The sequence below is a fragment of the Ranitomeya variabilis genome, chromosome 7, assembly GCF_051348905.1.
Source record: "Ranitomeya variabilis isolate aRanVar5 chromosome 7, aRanVar5.hap1, whole genome shotgun sequence".
Lineage (NCBI taxonomy): Eukaryota > Metazoa > Chordata > Amphibia > Anura > Dendrobatidae > Ranitomeya > Ranitomeya variabilis.
The window spans coordinates 173,003,775-173,026,139 of record NC_135238.1 but is presented as its reverse complement, the minus strand read 5'-3'; the positions used below and the strand labels follow the sequence as shown (position 1 = coordinate 173,026,139).

At 43.6% G+C, this 22,365-nt stretch overlaps 1 protein-coding gene across 1 annotated transcript in view; it reads right to left on the bottom strand.

Moving 5' to 3' along the window:
- Nucleotides 1–22,365, bottom strand: part of LOC143784252 (putative methyltransferase DDB_G0268948) — a 78,517-nt gene that overhangs the window by 4,612 nt on the left and 51,540 nt on the right. Inside the window, exon 7 of the mRNA XM_077272274.1 lies at nucleotides 2,434–2,552. Coding sequence (XP_077128389.1) covers nucleotides 2,465–2,552 — 88 coding nt within the window. The 3' untranslated portion in view covers nucleotides 2,434–2,464. The remainder of the gene's footprint in view (nucleotides 1–2,433; nucleotides 2,553–22,365) is intronic.

Sequence of the window (22,365 nt, the reverse complement as noted above, 5' to 3'; positions counted from 1 at the left end):
CAATCTATGGTGACATTTGAAATGTAATTATAATTGCAGAATCAAAGTACCTTAACAATTATCGAGCTGTGTTTCTCAGTTGACACTTGCAGTGGTAAAAGAAAAGAGGAATTAAGCTGAGACATCTGTAAGGAAAAGTGGCACTTTTAAATTTCATCTGCCCATTTATGTAATTCCTTTAGATCTTCTGAAGAGCTAACACATTTCCTTTGTGCTTTTTTTGAATACATATAGGGGTATAGGATTGTAGTTTATAAAATAGCATAGTTTATGAGGTGTTAATAACATAAAGGCACCTTGATTGGTTCCTAAAACAAAAGTTTTTGAAAATAGTAAGACTTGCACCTTATTTAACAAACTGTCTTGAAGAGAAAGGAGTGAAAAGATTGGAGTTTGGAGTACAGGAGAAACAGGTTTAGCCCACCAAGTGTTCATCCAACTGGATCCAATATCTCCTGGAGGATTTCTCCACCGGACATGGGACAGCATCAGCTGTTTTCTTCATTCCTACATGTCACAAATCCTGAATAACCAGCGCTCTCCTACTCTCCCTCCATAGGGTATAACCCTATTGTGCGCTCTGTTTTCCATTTACATAATAATCTGATATTTAAAAGATGATACCAATGTAAAGCTGACAGACTCAAAATATGAACTAACCATTTTGCTTGGTATAATTGTTTCAAGGGCAGAAAAATTATGGCCCTGATTTATTAAAGGGGGTTTCCCACGAAAAAAGTAAATTTTAATCATCACTTTAATCAATAGATCTTTGAATGATAATAAGTTCCACAATTGGACATGTAAAAAAAAACTGTTCTTGTACTGAGATAATTTTATAAATGTGCCCCTGCTGTGTACTGTGTAATGGCTGTGTCTGACTGTACAAGAGCATAGTCTGATCATACCACAGCTCCTGGGAAGGGGAGGAAGGAAAAGATTATACGGAGATTTCAGTACGGATTGGAGCTGGTTATTTATTTGAGGTAAAACATTAATTAAGTACAGGCAGGCAAATGTTCTGCCTCACAAGAAGAATCAGCTGTGATCCAGTGCTGTCCTGTATGTATGCTCTTTTGCTTCCCCCCCTCCCTAGCAGGAGATGTGGTATGATCAGACCATGTTCCTACACAGTCAGACACAGTTATAACACAGTACACAGCAGGGGCACATATATATGTTATCTCAGCCCAGGAACATTTTAACACAACCAATTGTGGAACTTATTATTATTCTAAGATCTATTAATTAAAATATGCTTCGTTCCTGGGAGAACCCCTTTAAGACCAGCAATTTTCATTACTTTCTAGATGAGGAGGCATGTTGGAGTCAGACACTTCTGATTCATTAAAGCATCCACTTCATTTGGCATTTTAGCATACCTTTCTGGCATGAGGCGCACCACAGCTCAACCTGAATTAGATAAACTGTGATGTCACATCACTATTACATCCCTCTCCTGTCCCAACTTTGCCAATTTCGGTAGATTTGGGCAAAACTGATGTGAAAATAACAAAATTCACAACATTTGTGTGCACTACCGCATTACACAAAAATGTTGTGACTTTTCAATTCAATTTACACAAGAAATCAAAGTGTAATCTCTTTGAAGCGAGGTCCAGGTATTCAAAGTCTTTTTTTTTTTCAGAAACACTTCAGTTTTAATTTACCAATGCTCTTAAGTACAATGTTTCATGAAAAAAAACCTCACATGTGTGAACAAGAATAAATGGAAGAATTCCAAATTTGACTTAAGTCAGATTTTAATGGGAATCTGTTGCTAGGGTTTTAGCCCCCCATCCAAAAAAAAAAACTATTAAGATGCACATACAGTATTTTCAAGGACAAGTCCAACAATATGTTTACATGGCCGGTCTGTTACTCCATTACTAACATAAGCAAATGAGGCTGAAGAGCTATGGTAGATCTGAAGTTTTTATCACTCCAGCTCTATTCTCTGCCATATGCAGCCTCCTACTGCTTGATTGATAGCCTCTATGCTTTGTGACTTCAGTCAAAAGAGCCATCAGTCAACATGATGAGGCAACACTGGGTGAAGAATAGAGCTGGAGTGACAGAGGCTTCAGATCTACAGCCTCATTTATATATGAATTCAAACGCTAATTTCTCATAAATAGTAGAAAGGCCATGTAAGGTAATTGCTGAAGTCTTTCAAAGAACTACATCCAAATATAAATAGCTTGGGGTGTGAAATTCTGCTAAAACTTCCCGTGGTGGGAAGGGTTTAAAAAGTCTACCTGTAGCCTTTGAATTCTGGAGTCAAAAGATTCCAAAAACACTTGTTGTGCTACTATGTCATTATATGAGAAAACTCTTTCTTTAAGTGATCTTCTCTTATTAAAATGACATTCATTTGTAAGAATACTCATGTTTGGTCTGTTCAAGATAATAAGAGAAAAAAGAAAACTTTACTTTGAATAGTCAGATTCCTCAGGTTTCCACATTATTGCTTGCAAGCAAGGACACAGTAGTATTTCATATACATGTTCATGCAGGCAGTATCAGCCTCTTCGCCAAGTACCTCCCGTAGTCTGTAACAATACATGTTATTTAGTAATAGAAATGTAGCACATGCCTTCTATAAACTAAACTGCGACATACTGTAAGTCTTATATTTCTTTATAAATTATTTGGAACATATTTAATTGGATGATTTCCCAGCAAGGTGGAGATGGTGCAGTGGTACCCAGCACAAATGACAAAATTCCCCTCCTCCTACAATCCCAAATTTTACATACGGTAATTTATTAATTTAGTGCCAAAGCTTGTATGTTGTTTACTGTAGTATTGGTGATCTTTTACACTTGTAAGGGACCTCTCTCTATAATACCAGATGTGACCACAGATTTATAACTTCACACATAGAAGAAATTACATGAATTCCTATGAATCTATCGCAGCAAAATACAAGTTCTGCTAAAATTAAATATGACTATCTGTCAATAGTACAGTGGTCAGCATATAGTCTTTATTTGACTTTCAGTGGCATGTAAAAGTTTGGGAACCCCTCGTCAAAATTAATGTTATTGTAAACAGTTAAGCTAGTTGAAGATAAAATGATCCCTACAAGGGCTAAAGTTCAAGATGACACATTTCCTTTTTATTTTAGGCAAATATGTATATATATACGGCGATTACAGCCTCAATTCTCCGAGGTATGGATTCATACAAGGTGTGAATTGTTTCCAAAGGAATTTTAGCCCATTCTGCAGTTAAAACACCCTCCAGTTCTTTGAGCGACGATGGCGGCGGAAATTGACGACTAACTTGAATCTCTAAAATCGACCATAAATGCTCAATAATGTTGAGGTCTGGGGATTGTGGGGGCCAGATGAGATGCTCAACTTCATTAGAATGTACCTCGTGCTATGCTTTAACGATTCTAGCTGTATGAGTTGGTGCATTATCATCCTGAAAGATGGCGTTCCACACAGGGAACAGTGCTTGAACCATTGGATGCACTTGGTCGCCCAAAATGCCTAAATAATCTCGGCTGTTAATTCTTCCATGAAGGGATATCATTGGCCCGGCGGATCTCCATGAAATAGCACCCCAGATCATCACAGAACCTCCACCATGTTTTATGGTTGGGAGAAGGCAGTCTGGATGGAATGCTTCTTTCGGCTGTCTCCAAACGTACACTCGGCCAGAGGTAGGAAATAGGGTAATCGATGATTCATCTGAGAATATCACATGTTTCCACTGCTCGAGGGACCAATTCTGGAGGTTTCTACACCACTCTAAACGCTTGGAAACATTTGTCATTGAGAGCAGCGGTTTTCTAATTGCAGCTCTTCTGTGGAATCCAGATTTGTGCAGCTCCCGACGAACAGTTTTCGTGGAAACTGGGTTCTGTAGGTGTTCATTGAGCTCAGCGGTGATTTTAGGAGCCGTGGTCTTGCGATCCTCTCTCACAGTTCGCTTTCGAGTCCGACGGTCTCACTCAGTCAACTTTGACTTTCGGCCGGACCTGTGCTTTGCTGCGGATGTTTTTCCTTCTCTTTCAAACGCAGTCATTACTTTGGAGACAGTACCTCTTGACACGCCAAGCATTCGGGCACTTTCTGTTACACTAGCGCCTGCCATACGAGCACCAACAATTTGGCCTCTTTGAAAATCTGAGAGGTCTGCCATTGGTATCAGGTTCTCATCAATGTTCTTACAATTATGCAAAACAAACAGTTAATTTACATGCACATATCACATAACACAAATAATCAACTACAAAACATTACCATATATCACGGTTTGCATGTATATAACATGTTCAAAGATTATGATGCCAAAACGTTAGGTGTTTCCATTATTTTGTCCAACCCCTGTATGTTAGGTGTCGAGTTCCCACCTCTGCACAGGGGGAATCTCAAACCATCTCCGCTGCGGTCTCCCATTCTTCTCCAGCCGCAGTGGAGTCTGCTCATAGGTCCTCTAGGAAGGTCCTGAACTTGCTGCAGCCATAAAAGGTTTGCATGGCCGCACGGCCATGCGCTAGTATACACTTGTAAACGTGCGTATGTTGATGTGTGAAAGTCGCTCATTAATTATCCCCTCCCTTGTGTATGACTGCTCGCGTAAGGTGGATGATTGCTATCTAGCACCCGACTTGCTATCAGCACGTGACACACAAAACAGCATCAAATTGCTGTGACCGCCAGTGCGGCGCCATGTGCTTTCACAGCGCTTTCCTTGCCCAAGCCTGGGTGGTTAGTGGAGTCCGCCAGAGCGGCACCGCATGCACTCCCATGCATTTAAATTATTATTTCAGTTAAGCTGACACCCCAGTTGCGGTGTCGAGCGCAAGAGGTCTAGTTGTACTCTAATCCCGAGTCTAGGGGTAGAGTTCTGTGACTCCTTGCTTGCACTCTTTGTGCGGTACCGTGGCCCTGTGACATAACAGGGTTCCCTTTCTTCATACTGGGTGAAGTTAACCCGTGTGTGAATCCATATTGTACCGCCATATAGTCCGTCATTAATTAGCAGCAGGTACCATCTCTGCACGGTGGACCCCGGGCTGCGAACGCACCTTATTCTATCTTTCTAACTATTTGGTGCATTCCGCAAGCCCTAACATTATACTAGCGCCATGGTCTGGCTAGTGATGACGGACAAACAGCAATCCTTGCGGTACATCCAGCAGCTGGAGGGTAGGTTGGCGGCTCTCGAGCGCACAACCTCAGCTGTGGATGTAACCTCAGTTGCTGTTCAGGTTGCTAGCGTGGCTGCAGCAACCTTGTCCACTGCCACCCCTATTCCGACTCTATCTCGCCTCCCGCGGCCAGAAAAATTTTCCGGTGATAGTAAATCTTGTAGGGGTTTAGTGACCTAGTGCTCTATACATCTCGAGCTTCTGGCCACATGTTTCCCCACAGAGCGGACTAAGGTGGGATTTATTGTGTCTCTCCTGTCAGACAGGGCATTGAAGTGGGCTACGCCACTGTGGGAGCGTGACGATCATGTGGTGCAGAGTGCTCCGTTGTTCCTGAGCACTCTGAAACGGGTCTTTTTAGGACCTCGTGTCACCCATGATACGGCGCTCAAACTGTTGGCATTGACTCAGGGCTCGTCCTTGGTCAGCCATTTTGCTGTCCACTTTCGCACTCTAGCATCTGAGCTGCAGTGGTCAGATAAAGCCCTTATTCCAATATTTTGGAGGGGGTGGCTGACCACGTGAAGGATGCTCTGGCCACTAGGGAGATTCCCGCCACACTGGAAGAGTTAATAGCTGTCTCCACTCGTATTGACCTCCGTTTTGAAGAGCGGAGGTTAGAGCGAGCCCAGTGTAGGCAGAGGTTTCGGCTGGCTCCTTCCTTCACCAAACCTTTGGAATCTCCAGTCCAGGCCCCTGAGTCACATGAGGCTATGGTAGGGTCACGAGCGGGATCTAAGTCCCGGACCGCTCATGCACTCCAAGTTTGTCATGTTTGCCAGCAGTCAGGATATCTTGCCACCAGATGTCCCCAGCGGTCGAGGAAACATCAGCGTCTAGTGGTAGTAGGTGGAGGTACACTAGACACGGCGACGTTTGCCTCCAAATTGTCCTTTAAGGGGACAATTACTATAGGCTCATTTATCCACTCGGTAGAGCTCTGCGTGGATTCTGGGGTGGAGGGCAATTTTATGTCTTCTGCCTTTGCCCAACGTCATGCAATTCCCCTGGTAATAATAGCTCAACCAGTAACCGTACAAGTGGTAAATGGGTCGACATTGCCCTCACAGATAACACACCAGACCATCCCTTTTTCTCTGTCCATGTCACCATCTCATCAGGAAATTATATCTCTGCTCGTCATTCTTGAGGGAATTGATAAGGTCCTGTTAGGGATACCTTGGCTACGGTACCATTCTCCTCATATTGAGTGGTCCACAGGTAGAATTTTGGGATGGGGGTAGATGTCAGAGGGAATGTGTTCAGGTTGCTACTACTGAGGTACCCGCAGATCTATCCTCTCTCCCCAAGCAATATTGGCCCTATGCGAACGTGTTCTCCAAAAGAGCTGTGGAGACCCTTCCGCCTCACCACCCCTATGACTGTCCTATTGACTTCTTGCCTGGTGCTGAGTCTCCCCGGGGTTGAGTCTATCCGTTATCTCTCCCAGGGACGGAGGCAATGTCACAGTACATCCAGGAAAATCTGGCAAGAGGATTCATTAGGAAGTCAGTGTCACCTGAAGGGGCTGGGTTCTTCTTTGTGCAGAAGAAGAACGGGGAACTACATCCATGCATAGATTACAGGGGTCTTAACGCCATCACCGTTAAGAATAAGTATCCTCTGCCCCTGATATCTGTGCTCTTTGATTGGCTTCGGGGAGCAAGGGTATTTACAAAATTAGATCTGCGGGGTGCTTACAACCTCATTCGCATCCGTGAGGGGGACGAATGGAAGATGGCTTTTAACACCAGGGATGGGCACTATGAATATCTGGTGATGCCCTTCGGGCTCTGTAATGCCCCACCCATTTTCCAAGAGTTTGTGAACGACATCTTCTGGGATATGCTCTCCACCTCGGTCGTGGTCTATCTGGATGATATTCTCATCTACTCTCCAGATATTGACTCCCACCGGAGAGATGTTTGCAGAGTCTTCGACCTCTTACGGGCAAATTCCCTCTACGCAAAGTTGTAGAAATGTGTGTTTGAGCAGGAGTCCTTGCCTTTCCTGGGCTATGTTATCTCTGCCCAGGGATTGGCTATGGATCCTGCCAAACTATATGCTGTGATGGACTGGCAGGAACCCCATTCTCTTAAAGCGGTGCAGCGCTTTATGGGGTTCATTAATTACTATCGCCAGTTCATTCCACACTTCTCAACTTTGGTAGCTCTTTTGGTTGCCCTCACCAAGAAGGGAGCAAATCCCAAATTGTGGTCTGAGGAGGTCTCCAAGGCCTTTCACTCCATTAAGTCACACTTCACTAGCACTCCCATCCTACATCACCCCAATGTAAATAAGCCATTTATAATGGAGGTGGATGCCTCATCCGTTGGTGCTGGAGCAGTCCTTTTCCAAAAGGATGCTCAAGGTCGGAAGCATCCTTGCTTCTTCTTTTCTAAGACCTTCTCACCAGCGGAGAAGAATTATTCCATCGGGGACAGGGAGTTGCTAGCCATGAAGTTGGCCTTCTCAGAGTGGAGACATCTCTTGGAGGGGGCTTGTTTTCCCTTCCAAGTCCTCACAGACCACAAGAATTTGGTGTACTTGCAGACAGCCCAGCGGTTAGGTTCTCGCCAGGCCAGATGGTCCTTGTTCTTCTCCCAGTTTCATTTCACCCTCCATTTTCTTTCCGGGAGAGGAACATTTGTGCCAACGCTCTCTCTCGCTCCGTTGTATCATCTGAGGAGGAGGAAGAGGAGCCTCGGCTTATTGTCCCCACTGAGAGCCTGAGAACTGTGGCCCCAGTTTCACTAGAGTCTGTGCCTCCGGGCAAGACTTTTGTACCATCCAGCCTGCGTCCGGAGGTTCTCTCTTGGGCTCACTCATCCAGGGTGGGTGAACATTTTGGGTCCAAAAGGACATCTGAGCTACTTGCGAGGACTTTCTGGTGGCTGCATATGGCTCGTGACGTCGCAGACTATGTTCGGGCGTGTGTCTCTTGCGCCAAGAACAAGTCTCCTTAGCAACGGCCAGCTTAGTTGCTTTACCCCCTGCCGGTGGCGGACAGGCCCTGGGAGATGGTCAGGATGGATTTTGTGGTGGGCTTACCCAAGTCTCGTAGCTGCACCATTATCTGGGTGATCACCGACCATTTTTCCAAAATGGTGCACTTGGTGCCTCTTCCACAGCTACCTTCTGCACGGGCTCTGACAGCGTTGTTCATCAAGCATATTTTTTGCCAACACGGTATGCCAGACAAAATTGTCAGTGACCGGGGTCCCCAGTTTGCGTCTCGATTCTGGAGAGAGCTTTTTCGTCTACTCAGTATTGAGTTAAATCTCTCCTCGCATATCATCCTGAGACAAATGGGTTGGTTAAGAGGGCCAACCAGACCCTGGTTACATATTTGCGACATTTTGTTTCTGCCAGGCAGGATGACTGGGCATCCTTGCTACCGTGGGCAGAGTTTGCAATTAACAATGCCGTAGCCGACTCCACCGGTCAGACTCCATTCCTCCTAAATTACAGCCAGCATCCGCTTGTCCCTGTGCCCATGCCCGTGTCTTCCGCCGACTCCAGGGTGGCAGACTGGGCTGTGGATGCACGGGACATTTGGGACCACACTCCGGATGCCATTCAGGCCTCCAAGGAGAGAATGAGGACCTCCGCCGATGGACATCGGCGCCCCACTCCAACCTTTGCTCCTGGCGACTTGGTGTGGCTCTCCGCTCATAACATCAGGCTGCGAGTTGAGTCCACTAAGCTTGCACCTCACTACTTAAAGGTCCTCAAACAGGCTAACCCTGTTGTCTACCATCTGGCACTTCCTCCACCCCTAGGTATCACCAACACCTTTCATGTGTCCCTCTTAAAGCCCGTATACATGTCCCGGTTTTCCGAGTCATTCTTCTCCAGCCGCAGTAGAGTCTGCTCAGCGGAGACGTCGGTCCCAGCTTCTAGCACAGGCTAATACTGGATGACTGGTTACTACTGCCTTTCCAGGCTCTGCCATTGTAGCCTGTACTGATCAGTGGTGAGCAGACATCTCTGGGACTAAGTCCTGCTTTTTCCCTTCTGAGCATGCCCAAAGGAAGACCTCTCAGTGGAGGTCTGGGGTCACATGCTCAGGTACTGCAGCAGCTCCTATTGGTCCTCTAGGAAGGTCCTGAAGTTGCTCAGTTACTGCAGCAGTTCTCATTGGTCCTCTAGGAAGGTCCTGAACTTGCTGCAGCTATAAAAGGTTTGCATGGCCGCATGGCCATGCGCTAGTATACACTTGTAAACGTCTGTGTGTTGATGTGTGAAAGTCACTCATTAATTATCCCCTCCCTTGTGTATGACTGCTCGCATAAGGTGGATGATTGCTATCTAGCGCCCGACTTGCTATCAGCACGTGACACACAAAACAGCTTCAAATTGCTGTGACCGCCAGTGCGGCGCCGTGCGCTTTCACAGCGCTTTCTTTGCCCAAGCCTGGGTGGTTAGTGGCGTCCGCCAGAGCGGCACTGCACGCACTCCCATGCATTTAAATTATTATTTCAGTTACGCTGACACCCCAGTTGCGGTGTCGAGCGCAAGAGGTCTAGTTGTACTCTAATCCCGAGTCTAGGGGTAGAGTTCTGTGACTCCTTGCTTGCGCTCTTTGTGCGGTACCGCGGCCCTGTGATCTAACAGTGTTTACTTTCTTCATGCTGGGTGAAGTTAACCCATGTGTGAATCCATATTGTACCGCCATATAGTCCGTCATTAATTAGCAGCAGGTTCCATCTCTGCACAGTGGACCCCGGGCTGCAAACGCACCTTCTTCTATCTTTCTAATTATTTGGTGCATTCTGCTTGCCCTAACATATAGACTGATGTAAAGGGCACCCTTGGAGATTTGTGTGCCTAGAGAACTTTGACCAAGGGTTCAGACCTTAATTAGCCTGTTAAGGTTACGGCTTATACACTAACATCAATAGGAAAGGCCAAGTGATGCAAATTTCCCAGCTTTATAAAAACCCAGCCTCCCCTAATCTTGTGCCAAAAAACAGCAGCCATGGGTTCTTGTAAGCAATGGTCTAGCACTCTGCAAATGAAAATATTGAAGCCTATGGCACAGGAAACATTTCATGGGTAAAGTCTAGCATGGATTCAATGAAATTTCACCAAATTCTTGATGCAAACATAACACCATCTATAAAAAAGCTGAGGTAGAAAAGAGGATGGCTTCCACAAATGGATAATGATCCACAATCCACAATAGACTGACTCAAAAGGCGCAAGCTGAAGGTTTTATAGTTGCCCTCACAGTTCTCTGATCTGAACATCATTGGAAATCTGTGGCTAAACCTCAAAATAGCAGTGCATGCAAGAAGACTAAGGAATCTCACAGAATTGGAAAAAATTCCAAGGAAGAATGGATGAAAATCCCTCAAACAAGAATTGAAAGACTCTTGGCTGGCCACACAAAGCATTTACAAGCTGTGATAATTTCAAGGATGCACGCAAACTCTTGCACATTTTCTTTTTGTATGTTTTAAAATGTTAAAGATGGAAAAAAAAAAAAAAATATATATATATATATATATATATATATATATATATATATTGCCTGAAATCTAAAGGAAATGTTTCATATTTAACTTTAGACCTTATAGAGGTAATTTCATCTTCATCTTGCTTAACCCCTTAACGACCGCCGATACGCCTTTTAACGGCGGCCGCTAAGGGTACTTAAACCACAGCGCCGTTAATTAACGGCGCTGTGGAAAAAGTGTATAGCGCCCCCCACAGTCCGATTTTCTCCGGGGTCTCGGCTGCCGGGGGTAGCCGAGACCCCAGAGAACATGATTCGGGTCGGTTTTTACCGACCCCGCTTTTGCGATCGCCGGTAATTAACCGTTTACCGGCGATCGCAAAAAAAAAAAAAAAATCCGGACTTGCGCTTTCTTTCTCTCCCCTCTAATGTGATCGCACATTAGAGGGGAGAGAAATAGGGTCCCCCGAGCCCCCCACGGTACCTTATGTACCGTAAAAGTCCCCCCTCCGGTCCCCGACCCTCCTCCTTCCTCTCACGGCTCCAAAATGGCGGGCGCATGAGCAGATGCGCCCGCCGAAAGTTAACTCCGGCCGCCAGAACCCAGCCTCCCCGCATTGTATTGGGGTCGGTTTTTACCGACCCCTGGAGCGATCGCAATCCCGGGGGTCTTTACAGACCCCCGGGGTTGCGATCGCTGCATATAGTTTGTAAAAAAAAAAAAAAACAGTGTGCTTTTCATTTCTCTCCCCTCTGATGTGATCGTACATCAGAAGGGAGAGAAATAGAGTCCCCAGAGCCCCCCACCATGCCTCCGGTGTGTCTCCGGTCCACAGCCCACAGCCCACAGCTCCCGGGTCCCCAGCCCACAGCTCCCGGCCCCCCTTCTTCTTCTCTGCTGGAAGAAAATGGCGGGCGCATGCGCAGTACGCCTGCCATGATCTGCCAGCAGAGACCCAGCAACCTGTGAGAATTTTCTCATAGGCTGCTGGGTTTTGATTACTGTGATATGTCCTATCACAGTGATCAAAACCCCAAATGTTTTATAAACATGGCAGCACTTGGGATGTACCTCTCTCTTCTCTCCTTGTAGTTGTTCTGGGAGAGAAGAGAGAGAGACTACATATCAAGCGCTGCCCTGTCAGTAATAAAAAAAGCCATTTCCATATCCGCCAGCATCGAATTTATCCACCCCCGTTCTCCGTAATCCCTGCATCATAAGCAGGGGATTATAAAAAAAAAAAAAAAAAAAAAAAAAAATATATATATATATAATTTTTTTTAAAATTTTTTGTTAGGGTTAGGGTTAGGGTTAGGGTTAGGGTTAGGGTTAGGGTTAGGGTTAGGGTTAGGGTTGGTGTTGGGGTTGGAAATAAATAAAATGGCCCGCAGAACGTTCAGCGCGGAGCAAGCTTACAGCCTGCTTTGCTCCGGCAGCTCCGGCAGTGAAACAGAATCTGCCTCTGAAGCTCAGCAGCTTTCAGACAGTGATGACGACTCTTCCTCCACGGGATCCCCCGGCCCGATGGTAGCGGAGTCGGTCGTCACTGCTGAAGCTTCAGAGGCAGGACCAAGTACCGCAGTGCCCCCACCGCTGTGGTATAATGACACCTCATTTTCCCCTCAAATTCCCCCTTTTTCTGCAGTCCCTGGAATAAAAGTAAATGTCGCCAATTTTACCCCCATTGATTTTTTTGAAATTTTCATTAGCCCCGAAGTCCTGCAATTAATCGTCCACCAAACCAACCTATATGCCCGCCAGTATATTTCCCAAAAACCCAATGCCTTTCATTCCCGTTCCTGGATCCCCACAAATGTCCCCGAAATAAAAAAATTCTTAGGCCTCACCCTGAATATGGGTATAGTCAAAAAACCCACTCTCCGCTCTTACTGGGCAACAAAAGCTGTCCACTGCACCCCTGTATTTGCAGCCATCATGTCCCGAGTCCGTTACGAAGCCCTGATGAGATTCCTCCACTTTAGTGACAATTCCCAAGCCCTCCCAAGAACTGACCCCAACTACGATCGGCTAAATAAATTAAGACCCCTAATTTCCCTCCTAAAAACTTCCTTTCTAAATTCCTATACCCCAGAGCAAAATGTGGCAGTCGACGAGTCCTTGATGAGCTACAAGGGCCGTCTGTCATTCCGCCAATTTATTCCCTCCAAGAGAGCCAAATACGGTGTAAAATTATATAAAGCATGCGAGAGCTCATCAGGGTACACGTCCACCTTTTTAATTTATGAAGGTAGGGACCGCCAAATTAACCCCCCAAACTGCCCCCAGACAATTGGTATCCCAGGCAAAATTGTCTGGGAGCTAATGACGCCCTTTCTCAATCAAGGGTACCACGTGTACACGGACAATTATTATACGAGCATCCCCCTATACAAATCCCTCCATGCTGCAAATACAGGGGCCTGTGGGACAGTGAGGAAAAATAGAGTGGGGCTTCCGTCACAGTTGGTGTCCAGACGCTTGGAGAGGGGGGCGTCATTTTCACTTGCAAGCGACCAACTTCTTGCAGTGAAGTGGAAAGACAGGAAGGACGTCTTCATGCTTTCCACACTGCATACGGACACCACTGTGACGGTCAGAGAGAGGGGTGCCACCAGGGACAAAGAAAAACCTGTCTGCGTCACAGACTACAACAAACACATGGGTGGCGTAGACTTGTCAGACCAGGTTCTGCAACCATACCTGGTCAAGAGGAAGACCAGGGCATGGTATAAAAAGGTGGCAATCTATCTAATCCAAACTGCCACTTATAACAGTTTTGTCCTATATAAAAAATCACAAGGCCCACTTACGTTCCTGCACTTTCAGGAAAAAATTATAGAGAGCCTCATATTTGAGTCCATGGCACCGGGGGAAGCCTTCGACTCTGAGGATTCCCGGAGACTTTCAGAACGCCATTTTCCTCACCCTGTCCCTGTCACTCCCACCCAAAGGTATCCTCAAAAAAGGTGCCGAGTCTGCAGAAAGCATGGCAGACGGAGTGATTCCCGATTCTATTGCCCCACATGCCCATCCCAACCAGGCCTTTGTATCTCCCCCTGTTTTGAGACCTACCACACCACCTACAATTATTAGTTTGGTTTTTTTTTTTCAATAATTTTTATTTTCTGCTTAGTGGCCCAAGTAGTACAATTTGGAACAATTGATAAATATTATTTTAATTAGTAGATCCCATTTTACCCCATTTCATAATTAATTCCAGAACTTGACCAATCCCATACCAAACTACTATCCCAACAAATTCTCATCCACGTACCCACGTCTGTACGCTCTAGAGTGTGGACCCCACAAATGTTCTTGCAAAGTCAGGTCATCTGACAATTCTAGAACTTGATCAATCCCATGCCAAACTACTATTCCAACAAATTCTCGTCCACGTACCCATGTCAATAAGCGTTAGAATGTGGACCCCAGAAATGATCTTGAAAAGTGAGATCATCTGAAAATGAATTCTAGGACTTGATTACTCACAAACATTTTTGACCATTTATCTATTTTTGACCATTTTTTATGACTGTCTTGCTACACAAAACTTTGGCTTCCATTTATATTACTTATATTTATGCTGATGATACGGGCATGATCATTTTATTGTAGGATTTCTAAAAAAATTAGGAAGTTCCGTACTTATACACTATGGGCTTTACATTATGGTTCTTGCCGAACCTCTGGTACCAGACAATACTTTCTATAGAGAACTGGTTGTTTTGTGCATATAGCGGTTCTGACCTTGGCGGGTGGGAGCTTGCTATGGTGTACCACGTCTATTGGCACATTTGTCCCCATATAGGGATTGATGGAGCTAAAAGGACGTTGTACGACCAGTCTCTGAAAGTGTCTGCTGTGCCATTCTAGCCCTGATGGTGTTCTTTCATCTTTGGAACAAACTCCACTTTGCCACATAGTTGGCTGCATTTTGCTACACATTTTGCCCTTCATTCCAGTACAGTTTATTCTTCCTGCTACAATATACGCAAATGCGGGACAACTGTTTTGTTAGCAAGACCAATTTTATAGTCAGCCAAAGTGTTTTAGGAGCATGCCTCACTTTGTGAGTAATAATTCCTGGAAGGATTTTCTTTTTTGCTCAATATCTCTAGAAGCTTTGAATGGGTCCTGGATCTTCAATTTCAAATAAAGCCAAATTTGTCACATTGTGCCCCTTTCTGTCCAAGCCCTGCCATTTGTCCAAACAGAACTTTTTGACTACATATGGGATATCGCTGCACTCATAATAAAGTGGGTAACGAATTGTGGGGTCCACTTTTTGATGTTATTTCTGAAAAAGTGAGACATTCAGGTCTAAAACAAGATTCTCGTGGAAAAAAATGAATTTTTTCAGTATGCCGACCTAATGTTATCAAACTCTGTGTCGTACATGTGGGTTCAAATTGCTCAATATACCCCTGATTAAATTCTTTGAGGGGTGTAGTTTCCAAAACAGGGTCAGTTGTGGGGGGTTTCTGCTGTTAGGCACATCTACAAACCCAAAATGGCGTCCGCTCTCACAATTAAGAGATTAAAAAGTCAAACGGCGCTCCTTCCCTTCCAAGCTCCGCAGTGCGCCCAAACAGAGGTTTACCCCCACATACGGGGTATCGACATACTCAGAACAAATTGCACAACAACTTTTGGGAACCAATTTCTCTTGCTACCCTTGGGAAAATAAAAAATTGGGGGTGAAAAGATCATTCTTGTGAAAAAAAAATGATATTTAATTTTTTCGGCTCTATGTTATAAACTTGTGTGAAGCACTTGGGGGTTCAAAGTGTTGACCACATGCCTAGATAAGTTCCTTAGGGGGTCTAGTTTCCAAAATGGGGTCACTTGTGGGGGGTTTCCACTGTTTAGGCACATCAGCGCCTCTCCAAACGCGACATGGTGTCCGATCTCAATTCCAGGGAATTCTATGTTGAAAAAGTCAAATGGCGCTCCTTCCCTTCTGAGCTCTACTGTGCACCCAAACAGAGGTTTACCCCCACATACGGGGTATCGACATACTCAGAACAAATTGCACAACAACTTTTGGGAACCAATTTCTCTTGCTACCCTTGGGAAAATAAAAAATTGGGGGTGAAAAGATCATTCTTGTGAAAAAAAAATGATATTTAATTTTTTCGGCTCTATGTTATAAACTTGTGTGAAGCACTTGGGGGTTCAAAGTGTTGACCACATGCCTAGATAAGTTCCTTAGGGGGTCTAGTTTCCAAAATGGGGTCACTTGTGGGGGGTTTCCACTGTTTAGGCACATCAGCGCCTCTCCAAACGCGACATGGTGTCCGATCTCAATTCCAGGGAATTCTATGTTGAAAAAGCCAAATGGCGCTCCTTCCCTTCTGAGCTCTACTGTGCACCCAAACAGAGGTTTACCCCCACATACGGGGTATCGACATACTCAGGACAAATTGCACAACAACTTTTGGGAACCAATTTCTCTTGCTACCCTTGGGAAAATAAAAAATTGGGGGTGAAAAGATCATTCTTGTGAAAAAAAAATGATTTTTAATTTTTTCGGCTCTATGTTATAAACTTGTGTGAAGCACTTGGGGGTTCAAAGTGTTGACCACATGCCTAGATAAGTTCCTTAGGGGGTCTAGTTTCCAAAATGGGGTCACTTGTGGGGGGTTTCCACTGTTTAGGCACATCAGCGCCTCTCCAAACGCGACATGGTGTCCGATCTCAATTCCAGGGAATTCTATGTTGAAAAAGCCAAATGGCGCTCCTTCCCTTCTGAGCTCTACTGTGCACCCAAACAGAGGTTTACCCCCACATACGGGGTATCGACATACTCAGGACAAATTGCACAACAACTTTTGGGAACCAATTTCTCTTGATACCCTTGGGAAAATAAAAACTTGGGGGTGAAAAGATCATTCTTGTGAAAAAAAAATGATTTTTAATTTTTTCGGCTCTATGTTATAAACTTGTGTGAAGCACTTGGGGGTTCAAAGTGTTGACCACATGCCTAGATAAGTTCCTTAGGGGGTCTAGTTTCCAAAATGGGGTCACTTGTGGGGGGTTTCCACTGTTTAGGCACATCAGCGCCTCTCCAAACGCGACATGGTGTCCGATCTCAATTCCAGGGAATTCTATGTTGAAAAAGCCAAATGGCGCTCCTTCCCTTCTGAGCTCTACTGTGCACCCAAACAGAGGTTTACCCCCACATACGGGGTATCGACATACTCAGGACAAATTGCACAACAACTTTTGGGAACCAATTTCTCTTGCTACCCTTGGGAAAATAAAAAATTGGGGGTGAAAAGATCATTCTTGTGAAAAAAAAAAGATTTTTAATTTTTTCGGCTCTACGTTATAAACTTGTGTGAAGCACTTGGGGGTTCAAAGTGTTGACCACACACCTAGATAAGTTCCTTAGGGGGTCTAGTTTCCAAAATGGGGTCACTTGTGGGGGGTTTCCACTGTTTAGGCGCATCAGCGGCTCTCCAAACGCGACATGGTGTTCGATCTCAATTCCAGGGAATTCTGTGTTGAAAAAGTCAAATGGCGCTCTTTCCCTTCGGAGCTCTGCTGTGCACCCAAAAAGTGGTCCTTCCCCACATATGACATATCGACATTCTCCGGACAAATTGCACAACAAATTATGTGGTTCATTTTCTTTTTTTACACTTATGAAAATAAAAAAAATTGGTTCTGAAGTAAAATGTTTGTGAAAAAAAGTAAAATGTTCATTTTTTCCTTTCACATTGCTTTAGCTCTCGTGAAGCACCTGAAGGGTTAATAAACTTCTTGAATGTGGTTTTGCGCACCTTGAGGGGTGCAGTTTTTAGAATGGTGTCACTTTTGGGTATTTTCAGCCATATAGACCCCTCAAACTTACTTCAAATGTGAGGTGGTCCCTAAAAAAAATGGTTTAGTAAATTTTGCTGTAAAAATAAGAAATTGCTGGTCAAATTTTAACCCTTATAACTCCCTAATATTTTTTTTTTTTTTTCCAAAATTGTGCTGATGTAAAGTAGACATATGGGAAATGTTATTTATTGACCATTTTGTGTGACATATCTCTCTGATGTAAGGGAATAAAAATTCAAATTTTGAAAATTGCAAAATTTTCAAAATTTTCGCCATATTTCCATTTTTTTAATAAATAAACGCAAGTAATATCGAAGAAATGTTACCACTAACATGAAGTACAATATGTCACGAGAAAACAATCTCAGAATCAGCAGGATCTGTTGAAGCGTTCCAGAGTTATAACCTCATAAAGTGACAGTGGTCAGAATTGTAAAAATTGGCTCGGTCATTAAGTACCAAATTGGCTCTGTCACTAAGGGGTTAACTGATCACAATGACAGTAATTTTGACCAGGGGTGTCTACACTTTTACATTTACCACTGTGCATTTCTTTATAGTTCACATCATGTATTTAATATTTCTAGCGTCTGATGATTATTGTTTGTCTTTATATGGAATATTTGTCTGATTTGACATGTTTCTTTTTCAGTAGAGCTAACAATCAAATTTATTTTTGTTAGTAATTTTCAAGGAAACCCACAAGACCATAGGAAAACACACACATACATATATCATGTAATTGCAAAAAAAAGGAGTCTACCCACCTTGCAAATTAGATATACTGGCAAAATGTACTAACTTTCTACTGTTTCCAATAAACCTATCAAATAAGAGCAATTTAAATAGTTCAGCACTAGTGATGAGCGAACGTGCTGGGATAAGGTGTTATCTGAGCATGTTCAGGTGTTAACGGAGTGACTTCGGGGTGCTCGAATAATATGTTTGCGTCCCCTTGGCTGCATTGCCTCACAGCTGTTCGACAGCCGCAACACATGCAGCCACAGGGACTCTAGCATATTATTCGGGCACCCAAAGTCACTTAGTTAGCACCTAAATCCCACCATGTTCGCTCGTCATTATTCAACACAACTAATAACTAATAACTAGTTGTTTACCCAAATTCACCACCTAAAGCAAATTTTAATGAACACTGCAATACCAGTATTATTCAACTTCTTTAATAGATTCTCTATAAAGAACACGCATTGCAATTCAGGTCTTAAGTACGTCTGGTACAGCTGTTCAAGGGTTTCATTAATTATATCAGGTATGATTGAGATAAAACAAATAAAATACCTGGACTGGCTAGGAGCTTGTTGACTATAATGTTTGAACATATTAGAAATGTGGCTTAATTCCTTAAAGGGAACCTGCCAGCAGGATTGTGCACAGTAACCTACAGAAAGTGTCAGTTCGGCGCCATTATACTGAATAAAATGATACCTTAATTGATGAAATCCAACTTGTGGTTGCTATTTAATCTTTATTTTCAGTTTGTAGTTAATGAGATTCTCGTGCCCTAAGGCACAAGCGTTTTTTTGTCTTTTTCTTCAGTATGTTAGGTATTCATTATGCAAACTAGGGGGCAGGTGTTATGGACCTGGTGGTTAGGAGCACCCGGAATGACCTGATGGTTAAACTGAAAGACAGGACAAGCTCTGGGAAGTGGGAGCTCTGCTGACCGCAAACCCTAATCCTATCACACACACTAGAAATAGCCGTGGAGCGTACCTAACTCTTCCTAGACGCCTCTTCACAGCCTAAGAGCTAACTACCCCTAAAGATAGGAAATAAAGCCTTACCTTGCCTCAGAGAAATTCACCAAAGGAAAAGGCAGCCCCCCCACAAATATTGACTGTGAGTTAAGAGGAAAGTCACAAACACAGGAATGAAACAGGTTTCAGCAAAGGAGGCCAGTCTTCACTAAATAGACAGAGGATAGAAAAGGGATCTTTGCGGTCAGCACAAAAAACTACAAAAAACCACGCAGAGTGTGAAAAAAGACCCCCGCACCGACTCACGGTGTGGAGGTGCCACTCTGCACCCCAGAGCTTCCAGCTAGCAAGGCAATATCATGATAGCAAGCTGGACTAGAACTTAGCAAGTACTAAGGAATATATTCAGTACACAATGAACAACAAATGAACTAGCAGGGACTTAGCTTCTGCTGGAGTAGACAGGTCATCAGAAATATCCGAGAGAGATCTGAACCAGTACTGAGACATTGACAGCTGGCATCAAGTAACGATCTGAGTGGAGTTAAATAGAGAAGCCAGCCTAGCCATAAAAGAGGGCAGCTGAGGAAGCAACTTCAGAACCAGCAGCTCCACTTACAGCCACCAGAGGGAGTCCACAGACAGAACTCACAGAAGTACCATTCATGACCACAGGAGGGAGTTCGAGAACGGAATTCACAACAGGCAGGTCAGTGAGGGATCAGTGACCTGTCAGCAGGCTGCATTATGAATATCTAATCAGAGCACCATATACACCGACCCCACCTTAGCACGCCTCTGGGGGAGTCGGGTTCCTTTGTGCCACACTCCCCGGTTATATCTTTGCTACTTCATTATATATATATATATATATATATATATATATATATATATATATATTTTGCTATAGTGATTGGGTGTTCTGCTTTCATTGCTTGTTTAACGGATTTGTACTACCTGTATGTGATAAAATTGAAAGCTGTCATCTGCTACCCCAAGATTACTGAGGAATCAAGTGGTCAAAAACCATAAGTGATTGCAAAAGACCTACAGAAACATTTTTTGGGGGCAGGAACTTGCACATTGAAAGTTTCTTTGCCCATACGCCAAAATGTCCAAGTCTACTGACCCCAATGTGCCTAAAATCATACAAATAGACACAGTTCATTTGAGATTCTGTTTGGTGGAGTGACTAAACAAAACACCTTTCAGAACAGTAGATCAGCTGTATATTTGGAGGAGGAAGAATGATGCTTATGCTGAATATAACGCCCTACTTAGTGTAAAGCATGGCTTGTGATGTTCTGGAGCTGCTTTGCCTCCCTCTGGCATTGGAAACTTAAAATGGGTGGAGGGCAAGATGGATTCAAAATAGTATCAGGAAATTCAGGGAGAAAACATTACTCCTTCATTGAAGGAACTGAAGCTTAGGCATCAGTGGACTTTGTGGTATGATTGCGAATATTGTAATGTTTTTCAAGTCCACCAAGGGTTGGATTCAGAAGAAATCCTGGAAGATTCTGGAATTCCCAGACTTGAACTCCAAAGAAAATGTTTGGTGGAATTTGAAAGGGAGTTGTAGCACGCAAACCCAAGATTATTGGTGAACATACATTATCCATTAGGAATGAGGTAAGATTTCTCAACAAAACTGCTAGAAGCTGAAGCCTTGTTATTGATCATGTTTGAAGCTGGTGATAACAGCCAAAAGATGATCTATAGAGATGAGTGAATTGATCCATGACAAATCAAATTTGCCTCAAATTTCACAGAAAATTTAGATTCACCAGAACCTGAGTTTTTTGCTATTTGATTCTCATAACTGGCCCTCATCTTCTCACAGTTCCAAAAACAGACCTCAAAGTTGTGGTCCAGACATTTTTTCACAGCACTTTGATTTTCACAGCCTAACTTTGCTACTGACTAGGCTACATGTCATTGCAGGCCGATGCAGATCATGACATCACTTGAGGCCTTGTCAATCGCTAAGCCTTACAAGGTCATATTATGCCTCGCCCCATGACATCATGACACCGTGAGGCCTAGTCAGTTTCAGAGATGCAGAAGAGTAGAATTCATTTCTTTCAGCAAAATAGCGCAAGTTCTTGCGCAGTAGCATCTATTGGAACGCAAAAGATGCTACTGTGCAGTCACTGGCAGCAATTTAATGAAAATAATTTATTTTTTTACCTTACAATCGTATAGGCATGTAGGCATGTATAGGCATAAAGCATAAATGCATATAGGCCCAAATCATGCTACAGAAAAGGCGCCGCTGCCTGTGCCATTTTGATAAAGCTACATTTTTTTTCTAACCCCACAATAGTATATGCAGAATGCAAAATAGGAGCAGGTCACTGAAGGATCAGTGACCTGTCATAATCCAATACAGATGAATATGTGAGCAGAGCACCACAGAAGCATAAGAATCTCATTAACTGAAAACTACAGATACAGATTGAACAATAACCACAAGATGGATTTCCTCAATCAAGGTATCATTTTAATCAGTAGAACTGCACCAACCTGACAGTGTCTGTAGTTTACTAAGCAAATCGCGGTGACAGGTTCACTTTAAATGTATTTTATTGGGATTTTATGTGATATACCAACACAAAGCTGCAAATGTTTGTGTAGTGTAAAAGGAAATCATACATGGCTTTTTAAATATTTACAAAAATATAAATCTGAAAATTGTGATGTGCATTTGTATTCAGCCCTCTGTAGTCTTATACCTCTGACTAAAATCAAGAGTGACCAATTTCCAGTCTCAAGAGGCCACCTAACAAGTAAAGTGAGCCCTGCTATTTGTAATTAATTCTTACTATAACTACAGCTGTTCTGTGAGGGCCTCAGAGTTTTGTTTGAGAACATCATGGATCAAAACGATATCATGAAAACCAAGGAACATACCAGTGATGTCAGGAATAAAATTGTGGAGAAGAGTAAAGTATAGTTACCTTATAAAAAAAATTGACAATACTTTGAACATCTCATGAACCACTGTTCAATACATCGTTCAACACTGGAAGGGGTATGATACAACTGCAAACCTATCAAGACATGGCCATCTTCCAAAACTGACATCCCAAGCAAGGAGAACACTAATTAGAGAAGCAGCCAAGAGACCCATGGTCATTCTGGAGGAACCTCAAAGATCCACAGCGCAGGTGAGAAAATCTGTCTACAG